Source organism: Arvicola amphibius, chromosome 12 (assembly GCF_903992535.2).
Source record: "Arvicola amphibius chromosome 12, mArvAmp1.2, whole genome shotgun sequence".
Classification (NCBI taxonomy): Eukaryota; Metazoa; Chordata; class Mammalia; order Rodentia; family Cricetidae; genus Arvicola; species Arvicola amphibius.
The window spans coordinates 89,354,696-89,374,469 of NC_052058.2; the positions used below are offsets into that span (position 1 = coordinate 89,354,696).

At 44.1% G+C, this 19,774-nt stretch overlaps 2 protein-coding genes across 12 annotated transcripts in view; one reads left to right on the forward strand and one right to left on the reverse strand.

Moving 5' to 3' along the window:
- Positions 1-1,965: 1,965 nt before the first annotated feature.
- Positions 1,966-10,078, reverse strand: Yod1 (YOD1 deubiquitinase). Of its 3 annotated transcripts, none has more exons than XM_038348849.2 (3): positions 9,912-10,078; positions 8,314-9,236; positions 1,966-7,401 (listed from the first exon to the last, which is right to left on the reverse strand). In XM_038348849.2, the coding sequence occupies exons 2-3, from the start codon at positions 8,639-8,641 to the stop codon at positions 6,698-6,700; spliced, it is 1,032 nt and encodes a 343-aa protein (XP_038204777.1). In that variant the 5' UTR covers positions 8,642-9,236; positions 9,912-10,078; the 3' UTR covers positions 1,966-6,697. The 3 variants fall into 3 exon arrangements, with proteins under 3 accessions (XP_038204777.1, XP_038204776.1, XP_038204775.1); XM_038348848.2 differs by having other exon boundaries at positions 9,789-10,078; XM_038348847.2 differs by having other exon boundaries at positions 8,314-10,078.
- Pfkfb2 (6-phosphofructo-2-kinase/fructose-2,6-biphosphatase 2) overlaps positions 8,696-19,774 on the forward strand; it is a 29,032-nt gene continuing 17,953 nt past the window's right edge. For 4 of the 9 annotated variants that reach the window (XR_006020934.1, XR_006020938.1, XR_006020933.1 and 1 more), the window contains exons 1-7: positions 8,697-10,317; positions 10,636-11,602; positions 17,989-18,114; positions 18,572-18,668; positions 19,046-19,112; positions 19,242-19,316; positions 19,652-19,708. Coding sequence is in view for 1 of the 9 variants with exons in the window: in XM_038348844.1 (XP_038204772.1) it covers positions 11,425-11,602; positions 17,989-18,114; positions 18,572-18,668; positions 19,046-19,112; positions 19,242-19,316; positions 19,652-19,708 (600 nt within the window). In the remaining 8 variants the exon portion in view is untranslated. Of the gene's footprint in view, positions 10,318-10,635; positions 11,603-17,988; positions 18,115-18,571; positions 18,669-19,045; positions 19,113-19,241; positions 19,317-19,651; positions 19,709-19,774 lie in introns of all 9 variants that reach the window. The other 5 variants (XR_006020939.1, XM_038348844.1, XR_006020937.1 and 2 more) reach the window with 4 other exon arrangements.

Sequence of the window (19,774 nt, forward strand, 5' to 3'; positions counted from 1 at the left end):
TTCAAGAATGCGCACTGAATGAATCTGCATTTTTGCTTATTTTTGGTAATCCTGAGAAATGTGACACTGTGCCCCACAAGTAGAATTTAGGAAGGATTTAACAGCTTACCTGAAATAACTTAGCTCTCTTAGACAAAAATCATCTTCTCAGTTTTCATCTTTATATTAATAAAGACAAAACTGGAGATAGGCATGGTAGTGCATGCCTATTCTTGGCACTCCTTTAGGAAAAACAAGGACAAAGTCAATGAGGTTCTCAAGTGTGAGCCCGCAAACACACAAACAAAACCACAAATGGGATGTTTGGCTATTAAATGAACCTAGAGGGAGGGCACTTATGCAAAAGGTCCTAATTCTGTCTATATCATACTCTGGAGGTTTAAGAACCTGATTGGTGTCTCCTGTAATAGTCATGCTGTGGGAGAAGGAATTCATAAAGACCATAGGGAACACTGATTTCCTACCCCCAATAGGAAGCAGTTTCACTCAGAAAAGGACTGTGGAATTCTAGTATTCGAATTTGTCTACAATTTGGATGACTATTTCAATACAACAGCCACAAGGATGAATGTGAACTGTGATAGATATGTTCATGTTACTTGCTAAGTAATTTTCCTTCTAGACAACTCTACATTCCAAATTGGCAAATTGTACTCTTTTCTCCTTCTCCTCCTCTATCTGCCATTTCCAAGTTATAACTCATCCCCAGCTTAAGTTTCTTGATGGTGGTCTGTTGATAACCACAAGGTAATGTTACAGGCATCCAATTCTAGAAAGGTTGAACCAAGTAATCCAGATGAGCCTTCTGCTACATTCAGCAATGAAGAACCAAAAAGGCAATAATGAATTTGGTAGATCACTAGGCCTGGGACGGGGAAAAGGTAGGTATGGTATGATATGCCTAATACTTGGGGTAGCCAGGTTTCTTCTGGAGATATGTCTATTCCAGACTGGGTAGCTGCTGCGCTGAAAGGTTGAATGGTACTTGTGGCAGTTGAACAGAGCAAGGGGCACAAGGATTATATACCCAGTGTAGTTTAAACTCCTGTGTGCTACACCCTGAACTGACTAGGAACTTGTTTGACCTATAGGGTTATTGTCACATAAAGTTACTCTGTAACCTGGCACTTAGTGCCATTGCAAGAGAGACAAAGACATCCAGATCAGAACAAAATTTCAAAACAAAGTATGTTTGTGAACCTTCTGTTCTTGATTGCCTTATTTCAGGTTTGGAGATGTAAGATCTGTATCATTTCAGAAAGTATGCATCTACCACAAACGGAAGGCCTACTTTGCACCTCTACCACAGCCAGGACACTCTTTCCCCAACTTTATCAGGATAAGGAGAAGAAAAACCCTGATTTGCATGTGTATAATATTGTAATACCATTTGAAATGAGGAAGAGGTTCTTTTGTAATTATTTTATAGCAAATATTAAAATATTTTCCAAGATGGTACAGACCGACTTCTAGTATCTATAATGCAGAAAACTTCACAGTATTTGAGTCTTTAAAAAATATTAAGGCATCCATTTCTTTCTATTGTTGCTTTGTGTGCTGTGTGCATTTGTGGACTTAGATCAAGTTAGAAAACCTAAGCTCTTGCCAACCCTAACAACTCCAGGGTTTCTAGTATTTAATTGCTGACACTTAAAAATTATAGACACGTAATCATTTTCAACTAGGTGGAAGCAATCCAGATCCTAGTCTAGCATAAAACAGGCACACTCAACCTTTCCATTTAAACAACCCATCAGCAAAGGGGACTGAATTTAAACTTTATAGTCAGTGAAGAGAAATTGTGAGTGACTTTTCGGCATGAGAAAGAGAAACACTTAACTACTCAAAGGGCGTGGGAATCAGGTACACAAATCCAAGCTGTGGTCTGGGTTGGTAATATGTAACTTGAGCGTAGCATTCTTTGCTGGCCCTTTGCCCCAACCCCAAAACATGCTCATACAACAATGTTTTTACTTAATTTATTCCTTTAAAACAAGTCACTTCAGACATTTAGATATTGAAAAATCACATGTCATAAATAAAATGAATGCATCTTAATAACAAAGGCAAAATCATGAGTTGTATAAAATGAAATTAGACATCTTCCAGGCAGCAGCAGTGCATGAACTTTGAAAACTTGCTGGCAAACAGACAAGGGAACATTTTGAAAGCAATACTGTCCATCTTCACTAAGAACACATTTTCTTATGTCAAGAAAACAACTCTGGTTGTCTGGCCCCTTTGCAATTATGTTCTAGAGCTCTGTATTTCAGGCTTTAAGATTATTTTCTTATTTAAGGAGCTCTGCCTCTTCTGTGTTAATACAAGCACTACAGACTATTTTTCATTCCTTATCATTTTAACATGCTATATGTACTTTTAGGCATTCTTAAAGGAAAAATGAATTTGGTATAAATATATTTCTTGTGACACCTTGAGTCCTGAATGGCACAAATGTGAAATGGAAACCCTTGTCCTTTAAATAACTTGGGATTACACTAAACTAAACATTCTATACCAGTTCTGGTGGCAAGCCACATCATCTCGGTAGAAATTCTCAACCTCTTGACCTATAACTTAACCAAATAATACCTTCACTATACTTAAATTCCTACATACAGGCTAATGTGTTTAAAAACAAAAGTAAAAAGTGTGCCATGCAAAAATGCTTACTTACATTCATTGCCTTATACATTTCCTTTCTAGTAGTACTTTTTCTATTAAGACATATATCCATAATTCACTATCAACATACTTTGTTTTCCTAATAAAATATTCAAAGCACTATAAACAAAATGCTAATTTTTGACAAAAAATCCTTTATTACAATCAAGGACCTCTTCCATTCACTGAGTTGGATGTGCTGACGTATTAGAGTGGTTATTAAGAATACATCCTGGGGCTAGGGATGCTGATCAGCGAGCATTTACTTACCCTAGCAAGCACAAAGCTCTGGTTTGATGCCTACCACTAGGAGAAACAAACTAGCTTATTCAAGTCAAGTGTTCCTTAAAAATACTGCTTGCATATCCTACTCAAAAAACAATCTCCCGAAAATATGCTTACTTTAAAATGAGCTCTGTGATGAATCTAAAAAAGGTTTGATGAATTTGATGAAAAACTGTGCTGTAAACAAATTTTGAATACTGTAAAACAAGTGATAACAATCTCATTACAGAAGTAGCATTTCTTAAGTGAGGGCGCGGACCACGCTCCTAACAGTGACTGAAATTAGACTTTCTCATAAGCTACAGCAAATACTGATGGTAATAACTGATGAAGAGCTGATGGCTGGCAGCTCAAGGTTGGATCTTTCCTGTCCTCGGCATCTCTAGAAGACTATGTAAACTCCTATCTATTCTCTAATTTAAAGTGCTGCAAAAAAAAAAAAAAAAAAAAAAATTCAACACATGAAAAATGTAATTCTTAGTATACGTAAATTTAAGAAGGCCACCTGATTTTTAATATATAACGTGTTATATAATTTGTGTCTACGGATCACTGTTACTTAATTCACATATATCCTACTGTATATTTTCCAAAAGGACAGAAAATTCAGCTAGGGCAGATTGAAGGGAGGAAGCTAGACAGACAAGCAAGTTGGGCATGAGCAGTGAGGGGAATATATAGGTAGTAAGTAATGCAACTTTTGGATTCTTGTTTTCTGGGACTGGAACTCGACAGAATACTCAAATGGCATAATGGTATTAGTTTCTAAAAACAGGGTTAGGTTGGCCAGTAGCCATTTCATTATGCCCACTTCTCATTCACGGAGAACAATTAAGAAATCAGCCATGAATCACTAGCTAAAGATGTGGTAACACCCGAAGTCTTCATATGGCTGCCACATCACAAAATTTCCATGGACATTAATTCGGGCCAATACCATGACCAGGGAAGAGTATCTTCATAAAAACACACTGAATCTTTAATCCAAAGAAGAGTGTGGGAAGGATGGGGTAGTAGGGACAAGAGTATAATTTTTATTCTATCACTAGTATTCTATCACATTAATATAAGTTGTGTCATTTTAATTAAAAAAGAAATTCTTGCAGGGCAGACAACAACTGAACAAACAAGGGTTTCAGTAGGACAAAGTTTCTTTTAGTTATGGTGCAACTAAATTCATAGATTCTCCAAAATTCTCAAAAATGAGTTTACTCACATTAATAAATATTTCAAGAGCTTAATAAGCACAAGAAAAAATACAAAACAACAAACCCTTTATATTGAGACTTACTAGCCTGTAACTAGAATGAACATAAATTAATAATTAAATAATTTGCATATAATGCTTCACTTTGAATGTTCTACAATCAGAACACTACTCTAACACCAGTTCTCATGTCAAATAATTAAAACGCCTTTTTGAAAGCCATTTGACTATCAGTGCCCACCTGGCAACTGGAAAAACCAGGCAAAAGATTAAATAGGATAAGAAATTGTCCCTAAATAAATACTAAATAAGATGTATAAAAAACACTTAGAACAAAAGGTTTGATTTTTAAGACACCAGTGCTTATTCTATTTCTTTACATTTATAAACTAATCCTCTGTAGATGACATAGACTCAAATTTAAAGTGACAGGAATTTATTTTCAAAAAATAGAACATGCCTGACACATTATAAGTTATTCAATAAATACTTGTTGCATGAACAAAGGTCTGGATCCAAAATTTTAGAAACATTGAATTTGGATGCTCAAGTGGTACAGGAAGGCAAACTTTTAAAATATGAAGCAAAAAACTCTATTTGATGGATGTTACCCAGTGCTATATTTTTAATGTACAGTTTTAAATTAAATATCTTATTAAATTAAATTAAATATCATAAATGCCAAATGTTCAGTGTTCTAAGCTCATTGGTGCTATCTTTAAGGCTCAGTGAAAAAAAAAAAACAAAATTAAATATTTTCAATTTATATAGTAACTGTCATTGCCTGACTGGCTCTGTGCACAAAGGGTATTCAAGAAAAGTCATATGGACAGGTGTGGTTGGTCCCTGCTTGTAATCTCAGGAGGCTGAGGCAGAAGGATTACTTCAAGTTTGAGGAGCCTGTACTATATAGCAAATTCCAGGCCAGCTAGAAACACATGGGGAGACGCTGTCTCAAATCAAGAAGGACGGTCACCTGATGACTGAAGCGTACTTTGTGACTTGTTCAACTGTTCCTTAAAGAAACTTTTTCTAAAGTGTTGACTTTAACATTCCTTAATTTTACATGGTTACCATTACCAAGTAAATGACTAAGGGTTGACCTTAATTTAAAAACATTTGCTAAGATACATGGAAAAAGATGTGTCTAAAGTACACCAATGGTTGTCTGAGCTACTTAATAAATACGGGATGGAAATAAGAAAACTTGACAACAGTATGCCTCTTTACATTGTATGACAGAATGCACAACACATTGTAACTTAAAGATCCCTGATCTTTACAAGAATTAAGAGGTAGAAGATTTTACCTGGAAGATTCTATAGAGAGAAGCTAAGTTTTGAGTGGGTGTGCCTTGAGGATCAATCCATCAAGCAAATGGCTACATATCTGATCTAGGTAGCAGGATTCTCAGAGAGCTGTATAAGGCAAGGATTTTAAAACTTTTCATATTTTGGAAGCGAAACAAACCCAATCAGTTATTTAAAAACTGAAAGTCAAAGATCACAGGTGAAGTACTAACTTGCAGAAATGCGGAATATCCAAAAGAACAAAGTGGAGCTAGGAACACTGCTATCTATGAAAAAGATTGTTATAAAGTTATCAAAGCCTGCACAGCACTAACACTTTAGAGGAAGACCTGTTTGGAGGAAGGGCTTTGAGCAGAAAGGCCGAGGAAATGAAATCCCTCCAGACAAATTGATATGTAACACAGCAAAAGAAAACAAAAAAGCCATCACTCAAATTTCAAGATACTTCTTGAATTTTAAACTAAATCGACAATTAAAAAGGCATACCCTGCTCATTTAAAAGAAAAAATTATCTAATGTGACAAACAGCAACACATGAATTGCATTAAAACAAGAGGCCAACAGTCTTTTAAAGCTTCAGTAAGCTGCTTCAGGCACCTTTCCCCCTTATACATTCTACTTTTTATATGCCAGAAATCTCAAACAGGACCCCATTCCTGTTTTAGACAACGTTCTCAAGAAACACACGCATCCCTGTAAAATAGCTTTTTATGCACTCAGAAGTTGTTAGATACACTACAAAGCCTACCAAATTGCAATATAAAAAGTTTTGACAATTCTGAGTATCTTCATTTGATGAATCAATTCAGAATTTAGAAACTACCAACTCATTCCAAGTTATTAAAAGGAACCAATTACTGGAGACACTGTGGTGTATGTCCAGTGACCCTCCGCAAGGCTTTCACATTACCTAAAATAAGATGTTTTCTTCTGTGAGTTAAAGCCGTTGGGTGCTGGTTTATAACAGACTCCAGTCTTCAGGTGGCCCAAGCCACCTATTCTATCACCCTAGTAGAAAGAGGGCATGCCGCTAGCGTAGCCACACATCTGTAAACTTGCACACTAATTTTAATCTTAACAAGGAATTTCAGCTTCAGTCTTACTGGTTTAAGTCAAAAGGATGGTCCAAGCATGTGTTCTTCTATTCTGTAGGGTTATGAATAGCTTATTGGAGAACCCAGAGCCTTCTGGATCTGTGAGGTAGTAGGCTCCAACTCTAACCATGAACAGATCACACCTCTCCAAAGTTGGTGTGGCCTGTCTCCCTGGCATGGTCCCTTGCTTCCGCTTGTCCAGTCAACCCCTTCTGACATATCATGCATCTCAGGGTGAAGCGGTTTACATCAGTAAACTGTCTCTTTCTTCTAGCTTCATCAGCTAATTCCAGTGCTTGAACAAGAACAATATCATCATTTGAGGAGAAAATGGTCAGGGGAGGAGTGTCTGGATCAGGGAAGTTACGCTGAAGTGGATCATAGTGGATGCCATCATAGATGAGCAGAACCCTTTTGGTATAGCCCGCATCTTCCCCAAAACGATCAATTCTGACTGTCTGTGTATCTACTACACATATTTCACATTGGTAGAACTTAGACAGAATGGAGATCTCAATCGCTCCCCCCCAAGTGTCATCCCTTTTGATCCATTCACAATACTCTTCGTTTGTCTTTCCCAGGATTGCCTCGCTATACAAGTCTGGATTACTGGCTACAATTTGTGCTATGAGGCGTCTCATGTCAGGGGCACAACCTGGATTCAAGACTCCTCCTTCAACGACATAGTACACACTGGTAAAGAGGCAAGAGTTGTCTGCCGGGACTGCGGTTCTGGTAAGCACAGGCAAAGTTTCCCTGCCATAGCTAGGAGCACCACGTTTTGACAGTGTAGGTGAAGCTTTTGGTCTGGTTTGGTCTTCTTCAACAATCAGCATGTCACCTGTGAAAAATAAAGCAAATCCAGAACTGCAGAGGAATTACAGATTGGGTGCTTATTAGCCAACTTGGTAAATTATGAGCCAAGTGAGTTAAAGCATAAAGTGGGTTACCAAGGAGAACCCGACTCTGTAAACAAGAGACCAGTAACACTTAAGTTTTCTTTGTTGTTTAGTCCACCGTGTCTTCGGAAAGGAAAACAGAGCAAAATGCTTCAAGCTGCATCTCAACTTAGTGACAAAAACCCTTATGTATAAAGACAAGCTAAAAAGCAAAATCTCCTGTAGTCTGCATTTAAAAAACACGCATTTTTCAGATGTTCACCACAGACTCGGTAGGTCACTAGGGTGTTCTCCTGGCACTTAGCATGACTATACCAACTGATGTTTAGAGGACCCTTGACACCGACTGGAAAAGCTCTTGATCAACACTGATGTTCAAGTTTTAATTCTGGGAACGAAACTCTACAGCTAATACAGTCCAAGAAAGTTGTACACCAAACAAGCTATAAAAACAAATTAACAAAAGGGAAAAACAGTAAGACAAAATCGGTATCTCAACTGCTGGCCTGCTGATCAGGACCAGGGGGTAAAAATCCAAAAAACAAAAACAAAAACAAACAAAAACATCGTACCAGCGAAAAAGGGTCCTGCTATACTGCTGTCCTTTGGAAAAACAGAGAAAACAAAATGAATGAGATGGTCCCGAGGCTGACCTGGAAGCAGGCTTGGGGAACAGGGAACTTCAAGGCTCTGGGCTTTTCTCCCAACCACACGGAAAGGACTTGACACTTGTCCCTGCCTTGCCGGAGCTCCGGTCCTCGAAGCCCCTAGCTGGCCCACCGGCACCTTGCCTTACTGGCTTCACTCCCCTCAACGTCCTCCAGGACTCCCCCGGCCCCAGCCGGTGCCCGTACCTGACTGGATGGGCAGGTCCCCAAGAGTGATGTCCCGGTCGCTGAGATCCAGGCACTCGGGCGGGTAGCCGACGAGGATTCGCTGACTACCCGGAGCGATGCCGGTGATAGCGGCGATTTGGCCCTGAAGTTCCCGTAAGCGGGTCCGGCTGGACAGCCCCTGCAAAACGTGGGTGCCACCCTTGGCCTTGCAGCGGAGCCGCCACATCGTGTCGGCCGGCCGGCCACCAGCGGGGCCGGCTTTGGTCCCAGCGGCAGCCTGGGAGACGCCGCCGGAGCAACCAGCGGGGGGGACCCCAAAATGGCCGCCTTTCGCGCCGCCAAACATCGCGAGAAGTAGCCGCGGTCGCGCTTCTCGCGACACCTTGGCAAGGGCTCGGCCTCGGCTCTTCCCGGAGCACGGGCTCTTAAAGTGGCAAGGGCGGCTGGAGCTGGAGGCTGGCGGTGGGCCAGCTTTCCCGGGCGCTGCGGTGTGGTGCCCTTGGCGTCCGCCAGCCTTTATGCTCCGGGGAGGAGGGCGGGGAAGGAGTTCCCGAGTCTAGCCGAGCAGAATGTCACCTTGCAGGGAGGTCGGAAATGATGAAAGCAGCCCTTCAAACACCGGGAAAAGCCGACTCATGGCTGAGAAGGTAAACACATGCCAAGGAAGGTCACAGGACCTGCCAAGCAGTCAGGGCCTGCTGACGAGCCTCGTGGCCGCACCGAACTGATTCATCGAGGCTGAGAGGACTGCACGACCGGACTTCCTCGGTGAGACGAACTTGAAAGCGTCCATCTGCCACCTCAGAAAGACTGTATGAGGTCAGCAGCTGTGCCTAGGGCGATTGCCTCACTCAGGTGGTGGCAGTGTCAAAGAGGACGAACTGCTGTCACTCGGATTCCAGTCCGATTCCTGGGATCCCGACAGGAAGTCCTCATTGTGGCTGAGAGACAGAAGACGGGGGAGAAGACACACTAGACATACCAGGCACACTGGAACACTAGCCAGTGTCCAGCTTTGTATGCCGAGAGGCAGAGACTGAACACACACACACAAAAAGTGTGCAGTAAACGCCAAAATAATGACGGGGTTTATAGCGTGCTCTAACACGCTGCTGGGGTTGTAAAAACGCATACTCGGGCCGTCTGGAAGATGACCTGATTCCCAGGTAAAGAAGAAATGAGTAGAAGCACCTTCGTTTGTTCAGTTTTTACCCTTTAGCTAAAGCAGTAACCACCCCGCCCCGCTCCCACACGAGGCTGTCAAGGAACCAAGCACCAACGGTGTGCTGGGGGTAACTTTGAAAAGTAGTTCTGGAACGTGGAAAACCCACTGAAACAGCCTCCCATATGACTCAGTTACAGCCAACCTTTTCCTCCCCACCCCGATACCAGGAGCAGGTGCACTTTTCCTCCCTGGTTCTTCAGTACGACCATAGATAATATAGTCTGGGTCGGGGTAGTGGGAGGAAATAAGGAACGTGATTTGGAGTCACCTGGGTCCAGGAAAACTCCTGGTTCCGAGCATGCGTGGCTTAGGTTCCAGGATCTGACCGTAAGTTGTAGTTAGCGCTTGCACCCTAGTAGCCAGCAAGGCATATTTAAAAGCAAATGTCTACCTCCCCGGTCTTGGGAACCACCAAGTCTAGCAGGGGATTCAGGAGTGAAGGCGTTAATCTTCGTTTTCACCAGTTACCCCAACTCAAGATGTCAGTCAAATAGGTCTCGCGAGAATAAGAAAAAAAGGTAAGGCTTTTTGTTAACCCCGCCTCCTGCCCAATCTGTTCCCAAGCAACGATGCCACCAAGCTCCAGTGAGTCGGCTGGTCTGGGAACTGGCAGCCCTAGGCTATCACAGGTCCTCCCGGAGCTAGGTCGGCTTCTCCAGCAGCCCGCCTCCTGCCCTGCAGACGCTCCATTGGTCCAGCCTGCCTCCAGGTGAGGGCTGACGCGCGGGTGGGCGGAGCCAAGCGGAGCACGTGATTTGCCCCCACCCCGGGAGCCGGGACTTGAGTCTGTCTGCCAGGTTGGTTCGCGGCGCTCCGGTGGCGACACCGGGTTCACAGCCGGGAGGGCGAATAGGGCAGGTCGAATAGGGTGAGCCATAGTTGAGCAGTCTGGACTCAAGGATGGTGTGCTGCGCGGGCGCGATTAAGGTGCAGAGCGATGGTGCTCAGCCCATTCGGGAAGTGTAGCTCCCCCGGCACTCCTGGGCTTGCAGACCTTCAGGGACGCTGAGCCCCAGCTGGTGTGAGCACTGAAGAATCTGTACTGTCAGGCGAGGAGCAGTGCAAGGGCTTTATTTTATTTATTTTTTGGTTTTGTTTTGTTTTGTTTTTAATAGTACCTTTTGTCTTGAGTGAGCTCCTTGGTATCTATCTGGGTTTGATTCCTGAGCCCCGGTCCCTCCCTCCTTAGTTGATATTAGGACCCAAGACTTATTGTGCAGGTAAGTCATTTTCTTCCGCTGATCCCAGGGGGTGGATAGGAGAGGGTAGGGAGGAGGACTTAAGGACGGAGAACACGGGAGGAGAACCGAACCTGCTAGGGATAGCCCAGCCCCGTTACAGTTCATCCTTCAGGGAACGCGTTTCTGCCCATGCCCCTCTCTTCTCACCACTGTTCCCATTCTCATTTTCTTTTTTCTCTGCAAGATTGAGTTTTACCTTTGGTTTGGAATTGCTTTCCTGACAATGCCCTTATTCCCACCTCCACCTCACTTCTGGTTGCCTCCTCTGTTCTCTCCATAGTCTTAAAACTAGAATGTGAGGTCAAGAAAATTGGAGAAGAACTTTAGTCGATTATCTTTGATTTGTCAGTTCTGTCAAACAAATTGAAGTAATCATGATAGGAAAATCTGTTTAAAAGATTGTTGGAAGACTTACAGGATCTGAGATATATAAGTGTGAACAAGGTCAGCAAATAATGCAAAGTTGGAGTGCGGCTCTATAGGCGAGCAATCAGGGTTTGTGACTTATGCAAGAACAAGTGTCTGAATTGGGAGGAAGAGGCTGGACCTGAATCTCCATAGGGGCTCCTTGCTTGTATCACACTAATCTCTGTATTATTTTTAGGGACACCTTCCTTGTATTTTCTTCTCTCTCTTTCCCCAGGTGCCTCCCGAAGAACTACAATGTCTGGGAATACTTCATCTTCCACAGAACACAGGAGCAGCAGCAACAGCAGCAGCAGTAGCAGCAGCAGCAGCAGCAGCAGCAGCAGCAGCAGCAGCAGCAGCAGCAGCAGCAGCAGCAGCAACAGCAGCTGTAAACCTCACACCTCAAACCTTCGGAAGGCGGGGAAGAAATGCTGTGAGTTCTGGAAGACTGCCCCTCTTAGGATTTTTTTTTTTTCTTTTTGTCCTGGAATTGCATTTGTATTCTAGGCTCTCTCGCACCGTGGGAGCGAATAGTAATTCTTTAGCATGACAGCTTACATTTATTTATTCTGTGACAGGGTCTTACTACAGAGCCCTGGCTTGCTGGGTACTCACTGTGTAACCCAGGTTGCCCGGTGACTCACGCAAGTCTCCTTTTTTAACCTCTTGAGTATGGATGTGTGCCACTGAGTCTGACATATGTTGGAGGCGGGGCGCTCATTGGTTCTCGGCCGCTCAGCTTCGAAATAATCACACAGAAACTCTATTATTTAAATCACTGCTTGGTCCATTAGCTCTAGCTTCTTATTGGCTAACCCTTACATCTTAATTTAACCTATTTCTAGTGATCTGTGTATTGCCATGAGGCTGTGGCTTACCAGGTAAAGTTCCGGCGTCTATCTCCAGCAGAGCTACATGGCTTCTCTCTCACTCTGCCTCTGTTCTAATATTCAGTTTAGATTCCCCCCCCCCCCACCTACCTAAGTTCTGCCCTATCAACCGGCCAAGGCAGATTCTTTATTCACCGATGGTATTCACATCGTACAGAGAAGAATCCCACATCAGACATAGGATTTAAAACAAAGTCTACAATGGGCCATTTCCTGCCCCAAACTTAGTGAGATGTGTCTTTGGAGCTTGACTGCTGTGTGGTTCAGAGTTTCTTGCTGCTTTCATCAGATATGGGAGCACCTGCCTGATGTTGGAAGCTTAGAACAGGTTGTTATACGTAGGATGGAGTGTCAAGGTACAGGGTCAACATGGGGCTGTCACTCTCTCAGTTTCCCTTTATCTCTTGGACTGTGTTCTAGATCCGGGACACTCTACATTGCAGGCAGAAGCCAGGCATGGTGGTACACACCCTTAATCCAAGCCCTGGTGAGATAAAGGCAGGATCAGAAGTTCAAGGTTGTACTCAGCTACGAGCTAAGCACGTAGCTTAGCTCCGAGTAAGCCTGGGCTACTTGAGACCTTGTCTCAGAAAACAAGCAAACGCGTTGCAGGTGTAAACCCTTACAGGTCCTGTTACTTAGGGCCTGAGGGGAATGAGCCCTCTAAGTGTCTTGGATGCCTTACATTCTTACAGGGTTAGCTTTGCATTTTGCAGATTCTTTCACTTAAGTGCAGAGATGGCGGAAATGGTGGCAGGGGAATGAAGACTCTTTTCTTGTTCCCCTGACTTTACATTCCTAAGCAGGGTTTTAGAGTTCCCTAAAAGACGGGGACATCGGTCCTCAGGTACTTCTGAAACCTCAGAAGTGTCTTAGCACTCCTGGTCTTCTTTATGGCATACACCTTCTCTTGGAACCCTTCTGGTCAGTTCTCGCTTTAGGAGGAGTGCTTGTGTGTATGGTGGGTGGAAGGAGGTGGGGTCAGCATGAGACTGCTACCCCAGAGGCTCCATTGGTGTCATGCTCTTGTTTGTTCCTTGCTCTTTTCTCTGCCATCCATGAGATGTGTCCTGGATAGATGCAGTCATAGTACTGAGTTTGGCATACCTCTGTGGATAGGGTCTCCCTTCTGTGCCAGGGCAGGAAGCCAGTTCCGAGGGCAAACTGTGAGTAAACTAGGCAGCAAGGTGCTTACTTGTAGCCCCTTCAGTCACACTGCTTAGGTTTGAATAGTGGTTTTACTGTTTCCTAGCTGTGCTCCCGTGAGCAATTGGCTTAATGTTCCTCTCCCTCAGTTTACCCCCCCCCTTTGGCCTTCTGTCCCCTTTGGCCCCCTTCTCTCCTTTCCTCTTTTCTTCCTTCAACAGGGTCCCCCTATGTAGCCCACATCAACATTAAACATGTGATTTGCTTCCCTTAGTTCCAGAGTGCTAGGGTTATCGGTGTCCACCGCCACTCTTAACCTAGTTTACTCTGTTATAAAGTGGAAGTACTGAAACGGTTCTCCCGGGAGTGAGGTGAGAATTAGGTAAGTCCATACAGACCAGCACTCAGATGAGCGCCGGAAGTAGCTGCTGCCTGTAATTTTTCACAAGTGACTCTACTTTTTCTATTTGCTCTTGAAACATGTAAGTAGAATTAGACTCATTATACTCATCATTTAAGAGCCTAGTAAAGAAGTGTTTTTTTCAGTGAAGAATGTTTTCTATTGTTTGACAGTGTTTTTACTCACATGTTCTTACCCAGGGTGGCCCTCTTAAAGGGAATGTACCCCTGTTACTAGAGTATGTAATCCCAAAGACAGTGGGATGTAATCCCAGCTGCTCACATTTCCGCCTTGCTGTCCAGCTGCCTGCGCCCGCCTCTCTAACCCTTCATCACTCTTCTGCCCTGCGCTCTGATTACGAAGTGAAGTCCAGGTCTCCTCTATGTTCTCCAGACTCCTCCCTGCTCCTGGCCCTAGCTGTTCTTTTCTAGTCTCTGCTCTTTCTCCCCAGCTGAAGGACTCTGCGTTGTTATTTAGTACCGTGCCTTTCTTATCTCATGGTTGGACTGTGAGATTGTGAGATCCTTGGGAGAATATTAGTTTATTTTCTCTGCCCTACAGAGACTCAGCAGTCTGAACATCTCGTCTGGCTCATCCTCCTAACGAGAGGAGATACATAGGCTCCTGTTCTGTTCTGTTACTGTGTTCTTTTTCTAAACTTCACTGAGCAGTAGGTATCATTCCTGAGTTGACAGACCTGGACTCACCCATTCCGCATGATGTAGAGAAGGTAGGTTGTTATAGACTCCCCAGCTGCCTCGTGCCGCTTTATTTATAGCTCAGCTGCTGTCTCTGCTGCTCGTTATACCTGCTTGCTAATTTTGAGTCTGGGGAGTGACTGGGCTTTGCTTCAAGGCCAAAGAATGACTATAAGGCGCCAAGACCTCCAAGGAGCCTTCCTGGGACTTGAGTTGTTCCTGGGAAGGGGTTGTAGGTGTGCTGGCTGGGGTCCTTTTAAGGAACCTAGGTGAGTGGTTTCAGGAGTCTCCGAGAGCAGGAAGTGAGGGTTCTGTGTGCATTCCTTATTAAGTCTTTTTTCTCTTTCTCATCTTTTGGTTTCCTTTTTTTATTTTTAAAATATTTTGAATAGATCTGGAGAAGACAAGTGTATAAACCCTAATTACAAAAGTATTACATGTTGAGGAAAACTCACATAATTCCAAAAGGAAACACGGAAAGTAAAATCTCTTCCAATTTCTCTTATCTCTGTTAAATTCACTTCTCTTAGGTGTTTAGTTCTGGTGTAGCCCATTACCAAACATAGGTAGACTCATGATATACTTATTCTCTTCTGATGCCATTTCCTTTGTAAGTAGTTAGTACACTTTTTGCTCTTTGTTAGTTTTCTCATGTTGGTGAATCCAGATTGACCTCCTTCTACATTGAGTGAATCTCAACCAATTAACTGGAACTTCCCACTGTCCTAAAGAACGCTTCAGTGGCCACCTTCATACTTCTGCATGCTCATGCCAACAGTGCTCTCAGAGAAGTAAAAGGAGCGTTATAGACCCAGTGTTCCTCGGCCCTGCTGTATGTGCTCCTTGAAGCTTTCGGGCCTCAAGAGATGCTTTTGCTGGAGGTTGCCTGTTCCTAACTAAGGCTGCATTGCCTGACAGAAACCTCAGTTTTCTTTTTCTTAGTATTTGGGTACAGTTCTTTGAACTTGATTCTTTTATATTTATCAGTTAAAACAGCAGTAGATAATCAGGCTTTATAACTTTTAATGAATAAAATTAAGATAGCAGTAATGATAATGTTTTATGGGTTGCACAATTCAAAGTACTGGGCCTATTTAATGTGGATAATGGAAAAATGCCCTTGGTGAGGAGGGGACTAGGAACCGTCCTAATTGCTGGCCCCTCCCAGACATCTCCCCAGATAAGCTGGAGAACATAGTCATGTTTTCCACAGGACCTTTTGTCAGGTGCTAAAGTGATGGCCAAGAGCTAGCAGATAAGGCTGAATAGGCAGTCATGAGATCAGTAATGTGGTCAAGAAGCCTGACCTTGGCTTTCTTCTGTGGTCCTATGGGCCAAGCTCTTAAGTTCTCTGGGGTTTAGTTTTTCCATTTATGTGGAAGAAACTCTCAGGCTCTCATTTTGACTAAGCATGTTTATAAAGAGAAAATGAGCTGAAGTGTGGTAAAGCTAGGTAAAGGAAGTTTAACTTTGTATAAAAAGACAGAAGAATCTCAGGGTTGGAACAGTTTTCCACTCTACATCAAGAGATGCCGTGTGTCTCTAGGTCAGTGTGTGAAGTCCCTCCATTCACACTCAGGGGTGCTTCTACTCAACAGGACAAGCTCTCAGGGTTACCAGCTGGCAGTGTGAGGTGGGAAGTAGTCTTTGAGTTTTTGTCTTTGTTTTTTGTTTTTTTTCCCCTAGAAAATGAGAAGCCCTGGTTTTAGCAGGGATGTTGCGCACACATTCATGCGTGTGTGTGTGTGTGTGTGTGTGTGTGTGTGTCTGTGTGCTCACGCACACGTAGCTGCTCTAGGCTGAGGCAGAAGGAGCCGTGCTGAAGAGTAGGGATATGGAGTGCCTGTGTCCAACCTTGTTTCCTTCTGTTGTTAGCTTTCTCTGTCCAGTATGGGGAACACAGAACAGCTCCTCCCTGGTTTCTCTCAGAGCAGCTCCTAAGCGTGCTTTCTCTCTGGTCTTCAGGGAGGGGAACAGCACCTCTGGGGGAAGTGCCTAATGGGCTAGAAGATGTGGACAGAGAGGCCCGCAAGTGCAGCTAATGAGCCGAGTCAGCCATGTTCAGAGGAGAATGCATTAAGCTGAAGAACGTGAAGACTGCTCAGACCTAATGCCAGGCAGGTCTCTTGCCTGCTGGGGTCCATGCTCAGGGACTAATGCCCACAGAGGCTACAGGTGCTGTTTACTCGCCTCTTAGCTCCTTGTGTAGATAGAGATGAAGGCTCTGTGACCTATGTTGCTGGAGCTCCTGTCCAGAGTCAGCAATTCCCCCGTGCTACAGGGGTTGGACTCTTGGTCAGTGGTCTCCTAGTTCTTGTTGAAGGAAAGAATTCATAGAGACATTTAATAGAATGCTTAAGCAGAAGTTTATTTAGCAAAACTAAACAAAGTAAAGACTCTAAGGAGACTGAAGTGGCCGTCTTCAAGGCGGGGAGCAGCCCAGTGGGTTCTGAACTGTGTATCAATTAGATGGGTGCCTTTCTCCTCCCACATCATGGTGGGCCATATCTCCCTTTTAGGATATTTCTTCCCGTGATCCCTGGAAACAGGGAGGTGTCCCAGCAGCAATGCACATATATTGTAATGAGGATGCAGACCCTTAGTTACACATGTGTGGGAAAATGCCCTGGTGTCTTAGTTTCTGGCACGATGAGACCAGTCTCCCTGAAGCATCAAAGATGCCTAGCCTCAGAGTGGTGTTGTCACCATTAGGTGACACATATTGCAGGATCCCTTTGGAAAAGGAGCTGGAAGGAGAAGGTTAAGGTAGTTTTTCCCCCCTTTTCTTGTCTTTCTCAATGGAGAGAGCCTACAGTTTGAGCTTTCCCTGACAACATCAGCTTGGGGCTGGGCTTCTAGAAAGGAGTTGATGAGGTGCAAATGCAGGTCTTTTCTCCACCTCAGCTCTGTGGCAGCGTGTGCAGGGAGGAGACAGTCCTGTGAGCAAACTGAAAGAGGCCTCTTGCTAGGGAGAAGAACTGTCTGGGAAGCACAGGTCTGGATTCCGGTGTTTGTGCTGTACAAGTCTCACCGTCTAGCCCTGGTGTTTGTAAAGGAGAGAGGTTGTCCCACAGAAAGGGCACCACCAGTCGTCTCCCTCCGTGGGAGCTGTCCAGGCAGGCAGGCCTCGCGGTCTTGTGCTGGATCTGAACCTTTATGGAGTCTCTTCAGACCTTTATCCTGCAGGCTTTGGCTACCGAATATCACTGTGGTTTAGAGATTAAAGTGGAGGAGGAGTTCATGACCTGAGTGTTGTGGCCAAAACAGCTTGAGGCAGGGTTCGTTTTGCATCAAAGGCTTGCCTTGGCTCTGGAGGGATTAGTGGGATCCTCCAGGTAGGATCTGGGACTCTCTTAAAGTCAGTCTGGTTTGGGGTGAATAGAATCATAGCTGCAATGTTATTAGTATTCTCTCTCTTCCTAATCTTTATTATTTTTTTCCCATCTTGGGAACTCTCTGAAGACTTGGGAAAAAGTGCCTGGGTGTGGGTACTTTATGGAAGTCTGCATGACCTTTAACTCTGTTTCAAGAGGATATGCCAAATATAGCTTCAGTTTGCCATCTCATTCTTCCTGAACCTTCACCCTGTAGATTTCTGAGATGATGACTGTGAAGTTCCTCATCTAGTACATAAAGCTCATGAGACATGTAGTCATTTAGCTATGCCTGTTTCATTTTCTTTTAGCATGGGCTTCCTACATGACCAACTCCCCAACCCTCATTGTTATGATTGGTTTGCCAGCCCGGGGTAAAACTTACGTGTCCAAGAAACTAACACGCTACCTCAACTGGATTGGGGTACCCACCAAAGGTAGGTGCAGGCCATTCATTCCTTGGGAAGGGGGTTGATTAGTTCTGGGACCCCACAGGCCTCTGGGATACTTAGTCTTTCTAACAGCGAGGTCCTATAATGCTTCTGATGAAAATCAAGATTCCTCATTTACTGGATTTGTTTCCTGTCCTCCTCAGACATATCTCCTCCAGGCCGAGACAGATCATCCTAATTTTGATACACGTGTTCAGATTAATGAGAATATGCTATTTCAGAACCCTTGGCATATGTAGTGGTACCCTGCTGAGACAGTAGCTGAGGAGAGAGAAGCTCAGCTTTAGACTTGCCCACATTCTTCTTGTAAGTCAGGGCTTTAACCCAACTTATCTTAGTTTGGTATTGTTTGACATACAGTGGTGCTTTTTCCATCCCATGGGCTACTCTGTTAGGCCAAGAAGTCTCCTTTAGTGGGGCCATTGTACTATTTTTCCTGCAGTGTTTAATCTTGGGGTCTATCGGCGTGAAGCAGTCAAGTCCTATAAGTCTTATGACTTCTTTCGTCATGACAATGAAGAGGCTATGAAGATCCGCAAGTGAGTCTTTTCTTCTTTTTGTTTTAAAGGTGTGAGACTGAGTGTGTTAGGGCCCCCATTTTTTCCTCCGGAAATGTCTTAGGAGCATTTTAATGGATGTGATTAGATTACAAGATCAGCTTGGGTTGGGTGAGTAGCAGGCAGAGCTCTAGAAGATGCTTTTGTGTGATGCCTAAAGAGGTATAATGCCTATAAATTGGACAGGGAGGAAGTTGTAGGACGGTGTGTAAACTTCTGTGGGAAAGCTGGAAGGTTTAGTTAGGGGAAAACATATCCGTCAAGAAGTCGAGTGGGAAGTGGCTCCCACACTGTGTGTGCTGTCTCCAGCCTCGTCTGATCTTAGCTCTTTTCGCTGATTTCCTTTGTTCTCATGGCAGACAGTGTGCTCTGGTAGCACTGGAAGATGTTAAGGCCTATTTTACTGAAGAGAGCGGGCAGATTGCGGTAAGCCTCGTCTGCTTCCCCTTCATTGCCGCTCTCCCAGCATCCTGGCTACTTATCTCCACCTCGAGTCGGCCTTGGGCACCGTTTCATTTTTCTCCTGTTCATTTACTTTGTATGCTTTCTGCCTAGGTATTTGATGCTACCAATACCACTCGGGAGAGGAGGGACATGATTTTGAATTTTGCCGAGCAGAATGCCTTCAAGGTGGGCTGACTCTATGCTGGAAGAAAAGGCATAAGCGGGGTGGGGAGCTAGGATGGAGAGATGGGAATGTCGATCCCTTTGACTCTGATGAGCACATGATTAGGATAGCTGTCTGATTGTCCACTTGGGGCATATGCCGAAGCCTCGAGTGTTTTTGTTTGGATCCTTTCTCTGACCTTTATTTAGCCTGTAAGGTCTGTTTTTAAAGGAAGAGGCCTTGAAGGCCACTTTATGAATCCTGAAGGTGTGGTGGCCAGGTGGAGTAGGCGAGTATGTGATTTCAGTTAGCAACCTGACATTTTGACGTGTTTATCATGCCTTTGCTCCATGGCCAGGTATTCTTTGTGGAATCTGTCTGTGATGACCCTGACGTCATTGCTGCCAATATTCTGGTGAGTGTCATCCCTGTCACCTGTAGTCACTCAGTCTCAGTCTCTCTGTGTGTGTGTGTGGTGTGT

Bases quoted from the DNA above. Each gene is read 5' to 3' on its own strand.
- Yod1 (XM_038348849.2), bottom strand. From the start codon at position 8,641: ATGTTTGGCGGCGCGAAAGGCGGCCATTTTGGGGTCCCCCCCGCTGGT. The intron at 7,402-8,313 runs GTACGGGCACCG...TATTTTTCACAG, and splicing joins GGACCTGCCCATCCAGTCAG to GTGACATGCTGATTGTTGAA.